The 21,566-nt window shown below is 42.6% G+C and overlaps 1 protein-coding gene across 1 annotated transcript in view; it reads left to right on the top strand.

Moving 5' to 3' along the window:
* LOC130274587 (neural-cadherin-like) overlaps window positions 1-17,997 on the top strand; it is a 101,004-nt gene extending 83,007 nt beyond the window's left edge. The window contains exons 30-34 of the mRNA XM_056523020.1: window positions 3,458-3,638; window positions 5,737-5,990; window positions 9,359-9,510; window positions 15,668-15,718; window positions 17,500-17,997. Coding sequence (XP_056378995.1) covers window positions 3,458-3,638; window positions 5,737-5,990; window positions 9,359-9,510; window positions 15,668-15,718; window positions 17,500-17,919 — 1,058 coding nt within the window. The 3' untranslated portion in view covers window positions 17,920-17,997. The remainder of the gene's footprint in view (window positions 1-3,457; window positions 3,639-5,736; window positions 5,991-9,358; window positions 9,511-15,667; window positions 15,719-17,499) is intronic.
* The last annotated feature ends 3,569 nt before the right edge of the window (window positions 17,998-21,566 follow it).

The raw sequence follows: 21,566 nt of genomic DNA, 5'->3' as shown, positions 1-21,566 counted from the left end.
CGACCCTGACGGGGTATGAGGATGAGGTATGAAACCAGGACATGAGGACCGGATAGGAGGTCAGGATATGAGGATGAGATATGAAACCAGGATATGAGGACAAAATATAAGGACGGGATATGAGGTTGAGATATGAGGTCGGGGTATTAGGTCTGGATATGAGGATGACATATGAGGTTGACATATGAGGAAGAGAGCGCCATAGCTGCTTTTCCTCTCCCACAAGGTTTAGGTAGGATGACCGGGCAATGCCGGGTACTCTGCTAGTAAGAAATAAGTACACTGCTTCAAAAAAAATAAAGGGAACACTAAGATAACACATCCTATATCTGAATGAATGAACTAATTGTATGAAATACTTTCGTCTATACATAATTGAATGTGTTGACAACAAAATCACACAAAAATTATCAATGGAAATCAAATTTATCACCCCTGGAGGTCTGGATATGGAGTCACACTCAAAATCAAAGTGGAAAACCGCACTACAGGCTGATCCAACCTTATGTAATGTCCTTAACCCAGGGTTTTTCCGTTTTTGCATTTTCATTTTTTCCTCATCACCTTCTAAAAATCATAACGCTTTCAATTTTGCACATAAAATTCCTTATGATGGCTTATTTCTTGCGTCACCAATTCTACTTTGCAGTGATATTAGTCATTTCACCCAAAAATCCACGGCGAAACGGAAAAAAAATTCATTGTGCGACAAAATTTAAGAAAAAGTGTCATTTTGTAACTTCTACGCAGTTCATTTTTCGGTAAAAATAACACCTTATCATTATTCTGTAGGTCCATACTGTTAAAATGATACCCTACTTATATAGGTTGGATATTGTCGTACTTTGGAAAAAAATCATAACTACATGCATGAAAATTTATATGTTAAAAATTCTCATCTTCTGACCCCTATAACTTTTTTATTTTTCTGCTTACGGGCCGGTATGAGGACTAATTTTTTGCGCCATGTTCTGATGTTTTTATCGGTACCATTTTTGTATTGATTGGATTTTTTGATCACTTTTTATTCATTTTTTCATGAGATATAAAGGGTCCAAAAATACACTATTTTGTAATTTTCAAATTTTTTTGCGCGCACGCCATAGACTGTGAGATTTAATTAATGACATATTTTTATAGTTTGGACATTACCACATATGTTTATTTTTGGACGATACCACATATGTTTATTTTTATTTACACAGTTTTTTTGTGTTTTTTTTTATGGGAAAAGGGGGGTGATTCTGACTTTTATTAGGGCTGGGGTTAAGTCACATTTATTAACTTTTTTTTTCCCCTTTTTTTCTGCAGTGTTATAGCTCCCATAGGGACCTATAGCACTACACACACTGATCTCCTAAGCTGATCCCTGCAAAGCCATAGCTTTGCACGGATCAGTGAGATAGGGGCTTGATTGCTGTAGCTCAGGCTTGGAGCAATCAATCGACGATCGGACGCCGCGGAGACAGGTAAGGAGACCTCCGCCTGCGTCCCAGCTGATCGGAACATTGTGATTTCCCGATCAGCCCCACTGAGCTGCCAGGAAGCGTTTACTTTTGCTTTCAGACGCGGGGGTCAACTTTGACAGCCGCTTCTGAAGGTTTAACAGCGCGTGGCACAACAATCAATGCCGCGCTGTTAGCCCAGGATCCCGGCTATGATTAGCAGCCGGGACCGACCCGGTGTGATGCGGGGTCACGGCGTTACCCCGTGTTAAACACCGGGACCGGGCGTAGGGCGTACAGGTACGCCCTACGTCCTTAAGGAGTTAAAACAAGTCAAAATGAGAGTCAGTAGTGTGTGTGGCCTCCACGTGCCCGTATGACCTCCCTACAATGCCTGGGCATGCTCCTGATGAGGTGGAGGATGGTCTCCTGAGGGATGGTCTCCTGAGGGATGTCCTCCCAGACTCCTGAGGGATGTCCTCCCAGCATCCGCCAACTCCCGGACAGTCTGTGGTGCAACGTGGCATTAGTGGATGGAGCGAGACATGTCTGGGGAACGGGCGGGCCAGTCCACAGCATCAATGCCTTCCTCTTGCAGGAACTGCTGACACACTCCAGCAACATGAGCTCTAGCATTGTCTTGCATTAGGAGGAACCCAGGGCCAACCACACCAGCATATGGTCTCACAAGGGGTCTGAGGATCTCATCTCGGTACCTAATGGCAGTCAGGCACCTCTGGCAAGCACATGGAGGGATGTGCGGCCCTCCAAAGAAATGCCACCCCACACCATTACTGACCCACCACCAAACTGGTCATGCTGGAGGCTGTTGCAGGCAGCAGAACGTTCTCCATGGCGTCTCCAGACTCTGTCACGTCTGTCACATGTGCTTAGTGTGAACCTGCTTTCATCTGTGAAGAGCACAGGGCACCAGTGGCGAATTAGCCAATCTTGGTGTTCTCTGGCAAATGCCAAATATCCTGTACGGTGTTGGGCTGTAAGCAGAACCCCCACCTGTGGAGGTCGGGCCCTCATACAACCCTCATGGAGTCTTTTTTTGACCATTTGAGTGGACACATGTACATTTGTGGCCTGCTGGAGGTCATTTTGCAGGGCTCTGGCAGTGCTCCTCCTGCTCCTCCTTGTACAAAGGCGGAGGTAGCGGTCCTGCTGCTGTGTTGTTGCCCTCCTATGGCCTCCTCCACATCTCCTGATGTACTGGCCTGTCTCCTGGTAGCGCCTCCATGCTCTGGACACTACGCTGACAGACCCAGCAAACCTTCTTGCCACAGCTCGCATTGATGTACCATCCTGGATGAGCTGCACTACCTCAGCCAGGAAGCATAGGAACTGAGAAGTGGTCTGTGGTGACCACCTGCAGAACCACTCCTTTATTGGGGGGTGTCTTGCTAATTGCCTATAATTTCCACCTGTTGTCTGTTCCATTTGCACAACAGTATGTGAAATTGATTGTCAATCAGTGTTCTTCCTGAGTGGACAGTGTGATTTCACAGAAGTGTCATTGACTTGGAGTTACATTGTGTTGTTTAAGTGTTCACTTAATTTTTTTGAGCAGTGTATAAAAGAGAATAAATAAAGAGCTAAATTTAGACATTTTTTTAAACTTTCTAAAAGTCAAACAGTTTTTTTTTTTCTCCCATAGGAACTAAACACATGGCGGCTTTCATTTTTCAAGAGCACTGCAAGAGTAAGTTCATACGTTGCGGATACGTTGCAGTTTTTCCCCCATTTACTTCAACAGAAAAGTCAAAATCCGCCAAAACTGAAACGTATCCAGCAACCTGTGAACATAAACTTACCAGTGAAAGCCGCGCTGTGATTGGTTGCTATTACATCTCCCCCAGTATTCTTTTACATTTCTGGAAATAAATCTACATTGATTCTTATGTCCAATTATGGAACAAAGACTAGAGAGACAGTAGTAATAATAGCAATATCCATCCATTCATCATCAGAGATCGAATCTGTTTCCTTCTCATGTTTGTCCCCAGGATGTCTGCGTGACGTGAGGATTAATGGGTACTTGCTCCCAATAGGAGGAGAGGAAATTGAGCACAGTACCGCCGTCAGTTCGGAGAGGATAAACAGCGGGTGTCACTCGGAGGTTTGCAGGAACCAACCTTGTGAATCTCATCTCAACTGTATAGACTTATGGAGAAAGTATGAATGCAAGTATGTGGTATTTGGGTATAATAACAATGGGAAGGGGGGGGGGGGGGGTACCTCCCAATTCTATACTGTACAGTACAGGGAGCCTATAAGGTACAATGACTAAGGGATCTTTGGATTAGGTGTCAGCACAATTAAAGGGGTACTGCGCTGCTCAGCGTTTGGAACAAACTGTTCGGGACGCTGGAACTGGTGCCGGGAGCTCATGACGTCATAGCCCCACCCCTCTTGATGTCACGCCCCACCCCCTCAATGCAAGTCTATGGGAGGGGGCGTGACTGCCGTCACGCCCCCTCCCATAGACTTGCATTGAGGGGGCGGGGCGTGACATCATGATGAGGCGGGGCTATGACGTCACGAGCTGCCGGCTCCAGCGTTCGGAACAGTTTGCTCCAAACGCTGAGCAGCGGAGTACCCCTTTAAGTTATGTTAAGTTGTATACTAGTGGTCAGTCCGATTTCTTCCATATACTCTATAAACTGTTATGCATATCCTCTCATCCCAGGTCTGCGGAGATTGCAGTTTTAGGGTAGGGTCACACGTGCTGTATTTTTCTGCCTTTTTACCTCTGCGTACTTTCCTACCCATTGAAGTCTATGGTTAGCAAAATATGCAGCTGATTTTGCTACCTACTGACTTCAATGGGTAGGAAAATACGCAGAGGCAAATAGGCAGAAAAATATGCCATGTGTGACCCTACCCTTAGATAGAATTGTGTAGATTCATATTGGGGGGGGGGGGGGGGGGGGATTGTCGCAATATGACCTGCGGAAGAGAACCTAATAGTGCCCCTGTATATCACACTGTATGAATTCACTGTGGATAGATGTAATATTGTCCATTTTGTGCTAAATCATACGTATCCTACACACAAGGACTGTAACCCCATTGTAAACATAAACCGGCTCGGTGATCATCTGATTGCCAAAGACCTGTCTTCTTTAATCCCAGAAAATCACAAGTTTTCGTTGGGAAACCGTTTCACGCCATCTAAATATCCATTGCAGACTGTAGAAGGGCCCAATGGCTATCCATAAAATGAATTACTCCCTTTTTCATAGAGGGTGGTCCCAAGGGGGAGACCACCCCCACCCACTATAATGTTCGTATGACTTAAAGGGGTACTCCAGTGGAAAAAAAAAAAAATAATATATATATATATATACACACAGTGTGTATATATATATATATATATATATATATATATATATATATATATATACATTTTTTTTTATCAATTAGTGCCAGAAAGTTAAACAGATTTGTAAATGACTTATATTTAAAACTCTTATTCCTTCCAGTACTTATCAGCTGCTCTCTGCTCTCTTTCCAGCCTCACCACAGTGCTCTCTGCTGACACCTCTGTCCATGTCAGGAACTGTCCAGAGCAGGAGAGGTTTGCTATGGGGATTTTCTCCTGCTCTGGACAGTTCCTAAAATGGACAGTGGTGTCAGCAGAGAACACTGTGGTCAGACAGAAAAGAAATCCAAAAAGAAAAGAACTTCCTGTGGAGCATATAGCAGCTGATAAGTACTGGAAGGCTTAAGATTTTTTAATAGAAGTCATTTACAAATCTGTTTAACTTTCTGGCACCAGTTGATTTAAAAAAAATGTTTTTCACAGGAGTACCCCTTTAATAGAGTAGGCAGGGGTTATAGTCTTCATGAGGCAAATGATTGTGTTTTTGGTCCATCCTTGATGTAATTGGTACAGCCAAAGGCTGTAGATCAATGATCTTCAAACTGTGGGCCCCCAGCTGTTGGAAAACTACAACTCCCAGCGTGCCTGGAATTGTAGTTTTGCAACAGCTGGAGGTCCACAATTTGGAGACCATTGCTATAGATGTTCTTATAGACATTGACCAATGCCAATCTGCCACTTCTAAAGTGAAACAATTACTGTCTTATATCCAAGGGCGAAAACTTATTGTTGCTGCCTTACAATGTACGACATAACCATCTTCATAGTTACAGTACACTAACTTTTATATCCTAGGACGCAAAGGTTTTGTATGTTATGTGGATTGCTTAAATGAACATTTGATTTCCCAAAGCCGTTTTTTTGTAATGTGATTTGATGAACTAAAGCTTTGTTGTTCAGGTGTCCGGACGACAAGGTTGAAGTGATGAACAACGTGACAGGCCAGAAGCAGTGTCACCTATCACCATGCACCCGATGGAGCTGCCGAAATAGAGGGACGTGTGTAGTGCAATCCCAACATAAATATGTCTGTCAGTGCAAAGACGGCTACAGGGGACGAAGCTGCGAGAGCAACTTAACCAGGACAGCAAGAGGCATTGGTCTGAGCTCAGGATCCATCCTAGCCATCAGTATGTGTCTTCTCATCTTCATAGGTGAGACATCAAGACACTTATCTTCTTTATAGGACTCTCGTTCTGTGCCTAAATGTAGTTTATTTATTTTAAATTAAATGTATTTAAACATTCTACACTCTTCAAAGGTCTCCAAGGAAAAGAGAAACCACTGTGTCGGGCACCCCTCAGGCTCCGCACTAAGCAAAATACAATCCACCAGATTTTTTAAGAGTTTTACCTTTTTTAGGATAAAAAAACAAACTGTGCCATAACCTACAGGAGAACTCCAGCCAAGATTAATTTATCCCCTATCCACAAGATAGGGGATAAGTGAATGATCACCGGGGTCTTCAGGGAGCTATACTCCAATAGAAATGAATGAGGAGCTGTATGTCTGTGGGGTGGGGGGAAGCTGCCTACTATTGTGGGGGAACTGCTGACCTAATGTGGGGGGGAGCTGCCTACAAATGTGGGGGGAGCTGCCTAATATTGTTGGGGGGAGCTGCCTAATATTGTGGGGAACCTGCCTACTATTGTGGGGGAAATGCTGACCTAATGTGGGGGAGCTGCCTACTATTGTGGGGGAACTGCTACTATTGTGGGGGAGCTGCCTATTAATGTGGGGGAGCTGCCTACTATTGTGGGGGAGCTGCCTACTAATGTGGGGGAACTCCCGACCTAACTTTTTTTTCCCCCTAACTGTACTATACCTTTTTATTTATCAGTTTTTTTCTTCTCATTTCAGATCAGTCTATGCGAAGGACTACTTCGGATTCGGTGGACTACTTCGATGAACTGTTTTTTGTTTTTTTAGTTTAATATTAATAAAATGGTTATTGAGGGCTTGTGAGGGAGTGTTTTTTTGGAATAAAAGTTTTTTAAAGTGTTTATTTTTTTAATTTACTTTACAGGCTTAGTAGTGGAAGCTTTCTAATAGACGGAGTCCATTACTTAGTTAGGGCTTAATGTTAGCCTCAAAAACAGCAAGTGCTAACCCCTAATTATTACCCTGATACCCACACCGCCAGGAAGAGCAGGTACCAACTGGCCCGGAGCATCAAAAATAGCGCTCCTGGGCCTAGGCGGTAACAGGCTGGCGTAACTTAGGCTTGGGAGGGCCAATAACAATGATCCTTGCCCACCCTGGTAACATCAGGCTGTTGCTGCTTGGTTGGTATCTGGCTGAGAAGCAAAATAGGGATAACCCTACACATTTTTTGCATAAATAGTTAAATAATGATAATAATGATAATAATAAAAAAACATGTGTGGTTCCCCCTATTTTCATTCTCAGCCAGATACCAACCAAACAGCAACAGCCTGATGTTACCAGGGTGGGCAAGAACCATTGTTACTGGCCCTCCCCAGCTTAAATAAAGCCTGTTAGTGCCTAGGCCCAGGAGCGCCATTAATGACTCTTCCCGGAACCCCTGTGGTGGTAGGTACCGGTGTAATAACTGGGGGTTAGTAATTGCTGGTTTTGGGGTTAAAGGGGATTATACAAGAATAGAAAACCAAAGCTACTGTCTTTCAAAAAACACTCCTTGTCTGTCTCCAGGTTGGGTGTGGTCCTGCAGCTCAGTTCTATTGAAGTGAATGGAGCCAAGTTGTAAAACCGCACCCAACCTGGAGACAGACGTGGAGCTGTTTTTGAAAGAAATTAGTTGTGTTTTTCTTTTCCTGGATAATTCCTTTAACGCTAATCCCCAGCTTAGTAATGGACTCCATTTTTTAGACAGCTTTCACTACTAAGCTGTAAAGCAAATTTAAGAAAAAAACAAAACACATTTTTTAAAAACATTTATTCCAAAAAACCCTCGTTAACCATTTTATTAATATAAAAAAAAGTGGTCCATCGGCCTAGTCAACTGAATCCGAAGTACCGTATATACTCGGGCCCTCCCCAGCTTAAATAAAGCCTGTTAAGCCGACCCGAATATAAGCCGACCCGAATATAAGCCGAGGCCCCTAATTTCACCCCAAAAACCCAGGAAAAGTTATTGACTCGACTATAAGCCTAGGGTGGGAAATACATCATCATCCAGACCCCCGTCATTAACACCCCCGTCATCATCACCCTCATCATCATCACCCCCGTCATCATCACCCCGCCATCATCATCCCCCCCTTCATCATCACCCTGTCATCATCACCCCATCATCATCCCCCCCTTGCAACTTTTTGGAGGGGTTTGCGACTTTTTTGGGACTGATCCACAGAAAGTCACAATGATAAATTCCTGACCACTGCATCCACATTTGGAGATTTGTCACAAATCGGCGGTGCAGTAAAAAGTAACAAAGAAAGTTGCACAGACCTTTTTACCACAAAATAAAACATCTAAATCATTTGATAAATTTCCCCCTGAGTCTTTGGTTTGAGAATAATTGAAACACAAAATATTAGAAAGTTAGGAGCAAATCCCCATAGCAAACTTCTCCTGCTCTGGACAGTTCCTGACATAGACAGATGTGTCAGCAGAGAGCACTGTGGTCAGACAGAAAATAAATCCAAAAATAAATAACTTCCTGTGGAGCATACAGCAACTGATAACTACTGGAAGGATTAAGATTTTTTAATAGAAGTAATTTACGAATCTGTTTAACTTTTTGGCACCAGCTGATTAAAAAAAAAATTCCCCACCGGAGTACCCCTTTAAGCTCTAGGATCCCTAATTTCTCTTGATCACCTCTGAGATTTTTCTACTCCTTGTATGGCGTTACCTGTGGTAAATTCAGACTATTGGACACTGCACACCAAAGTCCAGGTGGAAACTTTGTGGCCTCATCCCTAAGAAGACTGGAGACAAGTGGGTGGCATCCTGGGCATCTCTATAGCCCCATTAGTCTAGTGAACATTTGATATGTGAAAGCAGCTGAGGGCACTGGGTTAACTAATATTGTGGGCTCTAAATCAGTATAACTGGCTAACACAGCGGCCGAAGCTACCTTCACCGCAGCTCACACTAGAGGTGCTCCGCTCCACTAAGGAGACCATGATAGTTATAACAATTCATAAGACTGAACGAGTGGGCACTCACCAATTCTGTGGCAACTCGGTATTCACATTTAGAATCGCAGGAAGGCTGGCAAGGACTTGCAAGGGGCGCTCAGAGCGCCCCTTGCAAGTCCTTGCCAGCCTCCCTGCGGTTCCAAATGTGAATACCGAGTTGCCACAGAATTGGTGAGTGCCCACTCGTTCAGTCTTATAGTTGTTATAACTAGTGAACATTTGAGATTACAGTACAGGAACCCAAACAGATATCTGTCATGACCTATTAGACGGGCTATGAACCTGGTGGCATTCTTTATTTCTTAAAAAAGAGAATAAAAATTCTATAATATGATTTCATGTTTCACCCAACAAATCACAATGTCATGTGCTCAAAAATCATCTTCTCGTTGCAGCCTTGTTGGTCTCCTATACGGTATGGAGTCAGTGGGGACGGTCTAAGTTTCGGAAAGGAGGAGTTTACCATATACCTGCTGAGCATGAAAGCTGGGAGGACATCCGAAGAACTGTATTAAATTATAATGAAGAAGGTGGAGAACATGACCAGGTAAAGACCACATTGCAGCTCTGCAGTCTCATTATAGTAGCAATAAGATCACTAGCATTGTTATGTTACTTACTTATATAAATAGTACAGTGGAAAAAAGACACATGTCCAAGGAGAGAAGAAAATAGATAAAGATGAAGGGAATAGGATGTGAGACTAGGTACAGACAAGAATTCAACTCTTCTACATACACATTAACATTATTTAGTACTAAGAATTTTTCTAAGCGTGTTTTGAAGCCTTCATTGTTCACTTCACAGGAGCCTCTTCCTGCCCTGTGTTACTTCACACAGGTCTCCACTAGGCTCACATTTTCCGCCCTCTTTTTGCTGACTGTTGCTCACTCTCAGACCCTGCTGTTAAGGGCGTTACCCTGTACTACCAAGTGGGTGGATTTGTTCCTACTCACAGGGTACATTGACACGTACGGCATTCACTGCTGATTTAACACTGCAGATTTGAAGCCGCAGGTTTAGTCAATAAAAATAAATAGCTGAAATCTGCAGCATCAAATCTGCAGTGCAAACGTTACCTATGAATGTACCCTCAGGGACCCCACTTCTCTATCCCTCCCATAATCCACCAGGCTCAGGCCACAGCTCCCAGACCTCACTAAATCCTAACTAATCAGGCTACTCCACAGGCCTGCAGGTCATCAAGGTAATGCTACAGCTATCTACTGCCTCACCAGGACTAGGGATTTTCCCCTTAAAGGGATATTACAGGCAAAAACTTTTTTTTATATATCAACTGGCTCCGGAAAGTTAAACAGATTTGTAAATTACTTCTATTAAAAAATCTTAATCCTTCCAATAGTTATTAGCTTCTGAAGTTGAGTTGCTGTTTTCTGTCTAACTGCTTTCTGATGACTCACGTCCCGGGAGCTGTGCAGTTCCTATGGGGATATTCTCCCATCATGCAAGGGATATTCTCCCATCATGCACAGCTCCCGGGACGTGACATCATCATTGAGCAGTTAGACAGAAAACTTCAGAAGCTAATAACTATTGGAAAGATTAAGATTTTTTAATAGAAGTAATTTACAAATCTGTTTAACTTTCCGGAGCCAGTTGATATATAAAAAAAAGTTTTTGCCTGGAAAACACCTTTAACCCTCAGACTGAAACTAACTACAGAATAAAGGGTGTGTGTGCAGCTCACAACTAAAAATTTCAAGGTTACACTGGATATTCACCAATACCCTATGGTGCACTTATACATAATCTAAAAAGCAAAATAAAAAATCCAAACCCCAAAGACTTCACTAGTAAACTAGTGCATAATGTTTACTAAATGGGCAAGAATTATATAAGGAGACCGTGCTTCAAATTCAAATGTCAGTTTATTAAAATACTATATTCATATCAAAGATAATAAAAAAGGCAATCATTTCCTATAAACATAGCATATACAGTGGGGCAAAAAAGTACCAATTGTGCAAGTTCTCCCACTTAAAAAGATGAGAGGGGCCTGTAATCTTCATCATAGGTATACCTCAACTATGAGAGACATAGGGGGAGATTTATCAAAACCTGTGCAAAGGAAAAGTTGCCCAGTTGCCCATAGCAACCAATCAGATCGCTTCTTTCATTTTGCAGAGGCCTTGTTAAAAATTAAAGAACCGATCTGATTGGTTGCTATGGGCAACTGGGCAACTTTTCCTCTGGACAAGTTTTGATAAATCTCCCCCATAGTGAGAAAAAAAATCCATAAAATCACATTGTCTGATTTGTAAAGAATTTATTTGCAAATGATGGTGGAAAATAAGTATTTGGTCAATAAGAAAAGTTAAAGGGGTATTCCATGCAAAAACTTTTTTATATATATCAACTGGCTCCGGAAAGTTAAACAGATTTGTAAATTACTTCTATTAAAAAATCTTAATCCTTCCAATAGTTATAAGCTTCTGAAGTTGAGTTGCTGTTTTCTGTCTAACTGCTTTCTGATGACTCCCGTCCCAGGAGCTGTGCAGCTCCTATGGGGATATTTTCCCATCATGCACAGCTCCCTGGACGTGACATCATCATTGAGCAGTTAGACAGAAAACTTCAGAAGCTAATAACTATTGGAAGGATTAAGATTTTTTAATAGAAGTAATTTACAAATCTATTTAACTTTCCGGAACCAGATGATATATATATAAAAAAAAGTTTTTGCCTGGAATACCCCTTTAATCTCAATACTTTGTTATATACCCTTTGTTGGCAATGACAGAGGTCAAACATTTCTGTAAGTCTTCATAAGGTTTTCACACACCGTTTCTGGTGTTTTGGCCCATTCCTCCATGCAGATCTCCTCTAGAGCAGTGATATTTTGGGGCTGTCGCTGGGCAACACAGATTTTTAACTCCCCCCAAAGGTTTTCTATGGTGTTGAGATCTGGAGACTGGCTAGGCCACTCCAGGACCTTGAAATGCTTCTTACGAAGCCATTCCTTCGTTGCCCGGGCGGTGTGTTTGGGATCATTGTCATTCTGAAAGAAGACCCAGCCACGTTTCATCTTCAATGCCTTTGCTGATGGAAGGAGGTTTTCATTCAAAATCTCATGATACATGGCCCCATTCATTCATTCCTTCCTTTACACGGATCAGTCATCCTGGTCCCTTAGCAGAAAAACAGCACCAAAGCATGATGTTCCCCCCCCCCCCCCCCCCCCCCACCATGTTTCACATTAGGTATGGTGTTCTTTGCATGCAACTCAGCATTCTTTCTCCTCAAAACATGACGAGTTGAGTTTTTACCAAAAAGTTCTACTTTGGTTTCATCTGACCATATGACCTTCTCCCAATACTTTTCTGGATCATCCAAATGCTCTCTAGCAAACTTCATACAGGACATGTACTGGCTTGAGCAGGGGGACATGTGGCACTGCATGATTTGAGTCCCTGGCGGCGTAGTGTGTTGTTGATGGTAGCCTTTGTTACTTTGGTGCCAGCTCTCTGTAGGTCATTCACTAGGTTCCCCCCCAACCCCCCCTCCCCCTGTGTGGTTCTGGGATTTTTTATCACTGTTCTTGTGATCATTTTGACACCACGGGGTGAGATCTTGCGTGGAGCCCCAGATCGAGGGAGATTATCAGTGGTCTTGTATGTCTTCCATTTTCTAATAATTGCTACCACAGTTGATTTCTTCACACCAAGCTGCTTGCCTTTTGCAGATTCATTTTTCCCAGCCTGGTGCAGGTCGACAATTTTGTTTCTGGTGTCCTTCGACAGCTTTTTGGTCTTGGCCATAGTGGAGTTTGGAGTGTGACTGTTTGAGGTTGTGGACAGGTGTCTTTTATACTGATAACAAGTTCAAACCGGAGCCATTAATACAGGTAACGAGTAGAGGACAGAGGAGACTCTTAAAGAAGTTACAGGTCTGTGAGAGCCAGAAATCTTGCTTGTTTGTAGGTGACCAAATACTTATTTTCCACCCTAATTTGCAAATAAATTCTTTAAAAAAAACAGACAATGTGATTTTATTGATTTTCTTTTCTCATTATGTCTCTTATAGTTGAGGTATATACCTATTATGAAAATTACAGGCCTCTCATCTTTTTAAGTGGGAGAATGTGCACAATTGGTGGCTGACTAAATACTTTTTGCCCCACTGTACATCTCTACATACACATAAAGGCAAAGTAAGTAAAAGTATCTCTGAGCAGTCTCTGAGATGCAAAGTTTCCATTCAAAGTGATAGATTTTAAATTTAGATGAAAAAATAGATATAGTTTTGTTGGAACATGGCATTATTTTTATCGTATTTGCATGTCATCTATTAGATTCTGATGTACAGGGCAGTGATTCTAGTGGTGTTGCATAGAGTAGATGCACCATCTGGTGGCACACAGAGAGCCTACCAATCCATCATATGGAGCTGCAGGGACAGCCGGTGCCTCTGTGCTCAAGGTTATGCTATGTAGTTGGGGCTTTGGGGTGTCCAGAATATGTAATTCTGAAAATGAAACGGAAGTCATTGCATATATCTATACCTATTAAACTTAAAAAGGAGGTTGCTAAACATTTATCCTAAAAACCTTTCAGTGCATCTGATTATTGCATTGTTTAGACCCCTCTATCAGAGCTTAAATGGGCACTATCAGATACAATAACTTTTGATATGTTCTAAAGCATGCAAAAACAATATATTTTGCAAATGCTTTCATCGGAAAATGTTCAGTATTTTATACTGAAAAAGCTAGTCAAAAAAGGGGCCACTAGGGGTCCCCTGCCTCCTGGGACACATACCAGTCCTGCAGTGACCAGTGGTCATCAACACGTCATCAAAGTGTATCAAAGATGAGAGGCCTGTAATTTACCATGAGTGATTGACAGGGCTGCAGGCAGGTCCAGGGCTGCTTTGCTTGCTCCTGGCCCTCTGTGAGTCAGAGCAGAGGGAGGGGGAGGAGTCATCACAGTGAGGAGAAGAGAGGGAAATGTCCCATGCCTCTTCATGGACAGAAACTTCATTGGACAATGATACCAAGTAAATAAAGGTAATTCTGAGAAATATATAGGTCATAGGCACATCAAAGTTAGATGTACATGATCAGGATGAGGTACTGAGCAACATATAACAGTATTTTTTTTTTTGGTGGGGGGGTGTTGGTAGGGGGGAATCTACACATTTATGGCATACCACACAAAATATTCCATAAATGCCTGATAGGTGCGGATCCTACCTCTGGGACCCACACCAACTACATCTCAAAATAAAGGGCCCCCAAGCCAGAAAGAACTAAAGTGGCTGCTTTTACAGTGTCTGTAACTCTGATTGTAATGGGAGTTGTGCAGACAGTAAAGCTCTGCAGGCTACGTTGTTTATTGAATTCCTGAGTTACGGAAACTGTGTAGCTAGCAGTGCTGCGCTGTTTGTGTATTACATGTGTGTTTGTGCATTGTGTGTGTTTGTGCATTAACTCAGCTGCAAACAGGCTAGAGGAGGCTGGAGGACCTAGAGACTGGTGCATTTCACTGAGGTGGGACCCCATCTATAAGACAGTTATGGCTTAACCTGTAGGTATGCCATAAATGTTCAGTTGGGAATACCTCTTTAAAAAGTACCTGTCACCAAATAAACGTAACTCCGCCTATGTTCCCTAACTACCCCTAACACTCCTCCCACTCTTAAAAAAAAAAATCAGAGCTTTAAAAAGCTGTGTATCATCCCTTTATTCTTGCTCACATAGTGCAATCTCCCAGCAGGAGAAAGTGGGTATTTCCCAGCAGGCGTGACATCACTGAAGCCTGCTGGGGGACCACTTCTGCCCTCACATCATAGCAGTGCTGTGATGAATAGAAGACCTCAAGCTCTGTGCAGTGAGGCTCTATGAGCTTTCAGTGAGGCTCTATGCATGTTTCAGGGAGGCCCTAGGCAGCCTTCAATGAGGCTCTTTGCAGCTTTCAGTGAGGCTCTGTGCAGCTGACAATCAAGCTCAGTGCAGAGAAGCACTTCCTGAGTTTGGTCTCCTGCCAGGCCAGGAGGAGACCAAACTCACTGTATTAATTGTGGCAGGGAACAGAACAGAGCCATCTAGTGGCCGTTTATTTTTATTAGATTTTAAACATATTTATGTTGATAATTTTAAAAGCAAGTGAATGGGAAAGTGTCTGCTAATTACACAAGAAACACTATATTAACCGTTTTATTTGGTGACAGGTACTCTTTAAGAGGCAATTTATGCTCACCATGTTCTGTCTGTTAGGTGTATGACTACTATATATCTTGATCCAATCGAGATAGCAGCAGCAGTATACAGATAGAGCTAGAGGTGAGGTGTATAACTACTATATATCCTTATTCCATAGAGATAGCAGCAACAGTATGCAGATAGAGCTAGAGGCAAGTTGTATAACTACTTTATATCCTGATCCAAATGAGATAGCAGGAGTATACAGATATGGGTGGGGAGAGGTCTAGTAGGTGATGATGTCATCCTGTAGTACACAGGAAGTCAGCTGACCCATGTCTTATATCCTGTCACTCACATTAAGCACTGTAACTTTTTAAGTCAGACTGGTGATCACATGACCAAGTAAGAGTAATGGTACGCATAAATGCAGCTGTGCCGGAATAAAACAAATGGTGCTGTACAACTAGTAAGTGAGTGGTGAGTGTGCATGACAGGGGCAAAAAAATAAGATGTCAATACCCATCACTTCTGTTATTTGCAGCGCTGGAAGAAAGTGGACAGACTAAGTGGGACAGCTAACAACAAAGTCATTGTAAGTATAGACTTTTATTTCTCTTCTATTAACCATCCCAATGATTCTACTTCAAAACAGCTTTATTTTATATTTCAGGGGAGCACTTTTCCCAAAATACCTGCAGAAAACTCAAGCTTGCCGGTCTCTGCAGGCAGCCATTTGTCTTTCTTTTGCTGTGACCCCATCCCTTAGCAGTGAGCCCGTCCTGAGTCGCCTGATCTGAGTGAGCAGGTGAGCACACAGCAACTATGGATATAAGAGCGCGTGCAAGCGTGCGTGATGCTAACTCCGGGGACATGATAAATAACTGCTGGCAGAGACTGGCACAGACTTGTTGTATTTCATGAGAACAGCGCTTTGCATATACAAACAAGTCTGGATACACATGGGACAAGTGCGTGTCAGTCATGTGATGACATCATTTGATGTTACTGTGAAATGACCTTAACTAGAATTGAATCTTTACTATGTACATCCTACTTATATGAATCTATGGCAACAACAGTTCAACATTCCACATCTTTACTTTTCAACCTTCGCAATCTCAGGTATGAATGTAAAGTAGGTGTCTTAAATTTGGTTTTATCCCTCCACAATCTCTATGGCACCTCATGGCAAAGAACTTTCTGAGGATCTAAAAAAAATAGTACACACGCTCAGTGTCATATCCAGAGGTTGTCGTTGGAAAATAGATGTATAAGTGTTGCCGTCATTGCTGCAGAGTTCAAAGGGGGGGTTGGGGGAGTCTGTCAGTGATCTGGCCTACTCCATACAGCATCAAATTGGTCTGCATGGCTGTTGTCCCAGAAGGAAGCTTCTTCTAAAAAGAGGAAACACAAGAAAGCCCCATACAGTTTGCTGAAGACAAGCAGACAATGGACGGGGATTACAGGAACCAGGTCCTGTGGTCCGACGAGACCAAGATAAACTTTTTTTAATTAGATGGTGTCAGGAATATGTGATGGCAACAGGTGAGCAGTACAAAAAGTCCATCTTGTCTACAGTCAAGCATGGTGATGGGAGTGTCATGGTCTGGGGCTGCATAAGTGCTGCTGGCACTGGGGAGCTACAGATCATTGAGGGAACCATGAATGCCAACATGTACTGGGCCATACTGAAGCAGAGCATGATCCCCTCCGTGGGCCACAGGGTAGTAGTCCAACATGATAAAGACCCCAAACACACCTCCAAGACCACCACTGTTTTCTAAAGAAGCTGAGGGTAAAGGTGATTGACTGGCCAAGCATGTCTCCAGACCTAAACCCTACTGAACATCTGTGTGGCATCCTCAAATGGAAAGTGGGGGAGCACAAGGTCTCTAACATCCACCACCTCTGTGAGATCATCATGGAGGAGAGGAAGAGGATGCCAGTGACAACCTGTCTGGTGACCCCCATGCCCAAGAGGCTTAAGGCAGTGCTGGAAAATAATGGTGGTCACACAAAATATTGACACTTTTGGCCCAATTTGGACATTTCCCTTTAGGAGTGTCCTCACTTTTGTTGCCAAGGTTTAGACATAGAACAGTGTGTAACTCAGGAACAGGACAAGTAATGCAATGTATCAGTATCTGAACTGTTTACCAGTTTTCAATATAACTTGTGTCTGAAAGGTGAACTAAGTTATAGAGTTCCTCCAAAATATTATTGATCAATAGTGGTATATAGTCTAGACGAATATCCCAACAAAATGCTGAATATTTTTATAAATGATTAATAGTATAAAAACAATCCCCTTCAGAAGACATATGAAGACTACTGAATGTATGCCTGATTTAACTGAGCGGTCTCTCCTTTCAGAACGGATATGACCTCCAAAAACTAAGAAAGCCAACACAAGCAAATACCCATCGGCTCTGTTCTACCTCAAGTGAACCAAGAACATCAAAGCTTTATCAGAAGCCACAACATCAGCTCAACACCAACAAATCCAAAAGACCCTTCCATTCTGAAGAGACGACTAATACAGAGAGCAGTGTCTCCAACTTGCAGGAGTGCATAGCTCATATTTCTTGGGCAGCGGATCATAATAAGATATACCACCCTCCCGATATTCTCCATATTTATTGTTCAGAAGGCAAAAACTCAGTATTTGGAAGCCTGAGTTCACTATATTCTTCTAGCACCGATGAAGACTTAAGTTTTGGTTACCTCAGTGAATGGGGTCCAAAGTTTGACAAACTTAGAGATCTCTACCATCCGTCAGACACTCAAGTTTAGTTAGATGTATACATGTTTTGTAGAGCCCCAAGCTTTATTAATTTATAGTTTTTTATATGGAACATACAATAAACTTACTAGGAGAATTAAGACAAGGTCTGGCTCTGTTTTTATTTAACTTTTCATTTAACTATTTTGAACACCTAAAATCCTGTGGACTGCAAGATGAAAAACTTTGATTGGGTGACTAAAATAATAGATGGCGGAGGTGCGGTAGACATCACTTATCTAGATTTTAGTAAGGCTTCTGACACTGACTCCCATATTGTTGAGTCGATTGGGCATTGGCTGAGTGACAGACAACAGAGGGTTGTAGTCAATAGAGAATATTAAGAGCAAGGTCTTGTTACCAGTGGGGACCTCAGGGATCTGTACTGGGACCCATTTTGTTTAATATCTTCATTAGTGATATTGCAAAAGGTCTCGATAGTAAGATATGTCTTTTTGCTGATGACACAAAGATATGTAACAGGGTTGATGTTCCTGGAGGGATCCACCAAATGAAAGGATTTAAATAAACTAGAAGAATGGTCAGAACTCTGGACACTGACATATAATGTGGATAAATGCAAGATAATGCACCCGGGGCATAAAAACCCTCGGGCAGAATATAGAATATTTGACACAGTCCTGACCTCAGTATCTGAGGAGAGGGATTTAGGGGACATTATTTCAGAAGACTTAAAGGTAGGAAGACAATGTAATAGAGCAGCAGGAAAGGCTAGCAGATTACGTAGGTGTATAGATATTAGCAGTAGAACAAGGGAAGTGATCATGGGTGTATAGGGAGAGTTATTGGCAGTAGAAAAAGGAAAGTGCTTATGAATGTAAAGGGAGAGGTATTAGCAGTAGAGATGGAAGTGCTCATGGGTGTATAAAGGAAGGTATTAGCAGTAGAGATGGAAGTGCTCATGGGTATATAAAGGGAGGCATTAGCAGTAGAGATGGAAGTGCTCATGGGTGTAGAGGGAGATGTATTAGCAGTAGAGATAGAAGTGCTCATGGGTGTATAGGGAGAGGTATTAGCAGTAGAGAGGGAAGTGCTCATGGGTGTATAGGGAGAGGTATTAGTAGCAGAGAGGGAAGTGCTCATGGGTGTATAGGGAGAGGTATTAGCACTGGTGTATTGTGCGCAGTACTGGAGACCGTATCTCCAAAAGGATAAAGATATTTTGGAGAGAGTTCAGATAAGAACTAATAGTCCATTGGTTGCAGGATGAAAGGTTAGATGACCTTAAAGGGGTTGTCCACTATAAGGTGATTTTAGTATGTAACTGCAAGACAGTAATGGACATGCTTAAAGGGGTAGTCCAGTGGTGAAAAACTTATCCCCTATCCTAAGGATAGGGGATAAGTTTGAGATCGCGGGGGGTCCGACCGCTGGGGCCCCCTGCGATCTCTCTGTACGGGGCCCCGGCTCTCCGCCGAGATAGCGGGTGTCGACCCCCGCACGAAGCGGCGGCCGACACGCCCCCTCAATACATCTCTATGGCAGAGCCGGAGATTGCCGAAGGCAGCGCTTCGGCTCTGCCATAGAGTTGTATTGAGGGGGCGTGTCGGCCGCCGCCTCGTGCGGAGGTCGACACGCCCCCTTCCAGCGGGCTGTCGGGGCTCCGTACAGGAGATCGCGGGGGGCCCCAGTGGTCGGACCCCCGCGATCTGCAACTTATCCCCTATCCTTAGGATAGGGGATAAGTTGCTCACCACTGAATCACCACTGGACTACTCCTTTAAGAAGGATATGTGCTAAATGGCTGTGTTGTAAGATTACCATAACACTGAGGCTATCTTTTTGTGAACTGGGTATTATCTGTTGGAGTTTGTTCTCTCAAACTACAAGTCCCATGATTCCTTATTTGTAAGTGTGATGTCACTTTTCTCCCTCCCACACATCAGCCACCCCATCCATTGTAACAAATTGAGCTCCCTTCCATTCAAAAGACCAGTGTTTTCTAACAAGGGTGCCTCTAGCTGTTGCAAAAATACAATTACTTGCAGAATGCTCTCTCTCCCACCCAGTGGTTGCTCCACTCATTGAAGTAGGACAGGCTCCCTCTGCACACCTGACTAGTGATGTCATGTCTCGGTTGCATTGCAACCTGGGAAAAGCTCATTTTGTATGCTGTTAAAAATAAATATTGGGGCAAAAATCACAGAAGGATTGTGAGAAAACCGTCACACACAGGTACAGATGCTATATTATGAACTGCACTAACTTTATAGCTCCTGTAGCACAGTCAAATAAAAATCCTGGAATACCCCTTTAACATGTATAGAACAAAGACAAGACAGAGGGAAAAATAAAGGGAATCAATACGGTAAAGGAGAAGAGAAGATTTAAAAGAAGAAAAACTACTACAAGAGGACATAGTTGTAAATTAAAGGGGCAAGATTTCTGCAGTAATATGAGGAAGTATTACTTTACTGAGAGAGTAGTGGATGCATGGAATGGCTTTCCTGCAGAAGTGGTCGCTGCAAATACAGTGAAGGTGTTTAAGCATGCATGGGATATGCATAAAGCTATCCTTCATATAAGATAGGGATAGGCATAAGGCTATCCTTCATATAAGATAGGGATAGGTATAAGGCTATCCTTTATATAAGATAGAGATAGGCATAAGGCTATCCTTCATATAAGATAGAGATAGGCATAAGGCTATTATTCATATACGATAGGGATAGGCATAAGGCTATCCTTCATATAAGATAGGGATAGGTATAAGGCTATCCTTCATATAAGATAGAGATAGGCATAAAGCTATCCTTCATATAAGATAGGGATAGACATAAGGCTATCCTTCATATAAGATAGAGATAGACATAAGACTATCCTTCATATAAGATAGGGATAGGTATAAGGCTATCCTTCATATAAGATAGGGATAGGTATAAGGCTATCCTTCATATAAGATAGGGAAAGGCATAAGGCTATTCTTCAAATAAGATAGGGCCAGGGACTATTCATAGTATTCAGAATATTGGGCAGATTAGATGGGCCGAATGGTTCTTATCTGCAGACACATTCTATGTTTCTAACTTGTGTTCAAAGGTGTGGAAAAAATACACAATACTTAATAGAATTCACTGCTTTGGACAATACCAAAAGGATCCCATGACAATAAGGTGACAAAATGTCCTTCTGCTGGGACCATTAGCCATGATCTAATGTGGTGAAACCTGGAAATAAATGTTCAATATCCATGCAGTGCCGCCGCAGCAAAAATGAAGGATGACATGGTGCCTATTGAAGACAGTAATGGTGGCTGGTCCACTCTGTAACCACTGTACACTCGGGACAAGAGATAAGCAATCCTAAACGGCGGACTCCTCTCTAGCAAATTAGAATAAGGTGTATGAAATGGGTTTTCTAAACTAGACTCCGCTACAGTGAAATATTAAAAGATTTAGTTATGGCAAATATGTGTGAATAAAGATCTATCTTTCACGGAAGGAGAGGAACGTTTATCTTTGTATTGATGTTCACTAGGGTAGTCTGGATCCAGAGATATGAGATTTACACATGACCCCCATTATCTACATCAGTGGTGTTAAACAAACCACATTACGAGGGTCTCGGATGCAGCTCTTAAGGCTATGTTCACAATGCTGAAAATGTCCACCTGGAAAACACGGGCAGACATTTCGCA

The sequence above is a fragment of the Hyla sarda genome, chromosome 5 (assembly GCF_029499605.1).
Source record: "Hyla sarda isolate aHylSar1 chromosome 5, aHylSar1.hap1, whole genome shotgun sequence".
NCBI lineage: Eukaryota > Metazoa > Chordata > Amphibia > Anura > Hylidae > Hyla > Hyla sarda.
Note: the sequence above shows the minus strand (reverse complement) of the source record. Positions and strands in the feature narration are given on the sequence as shown.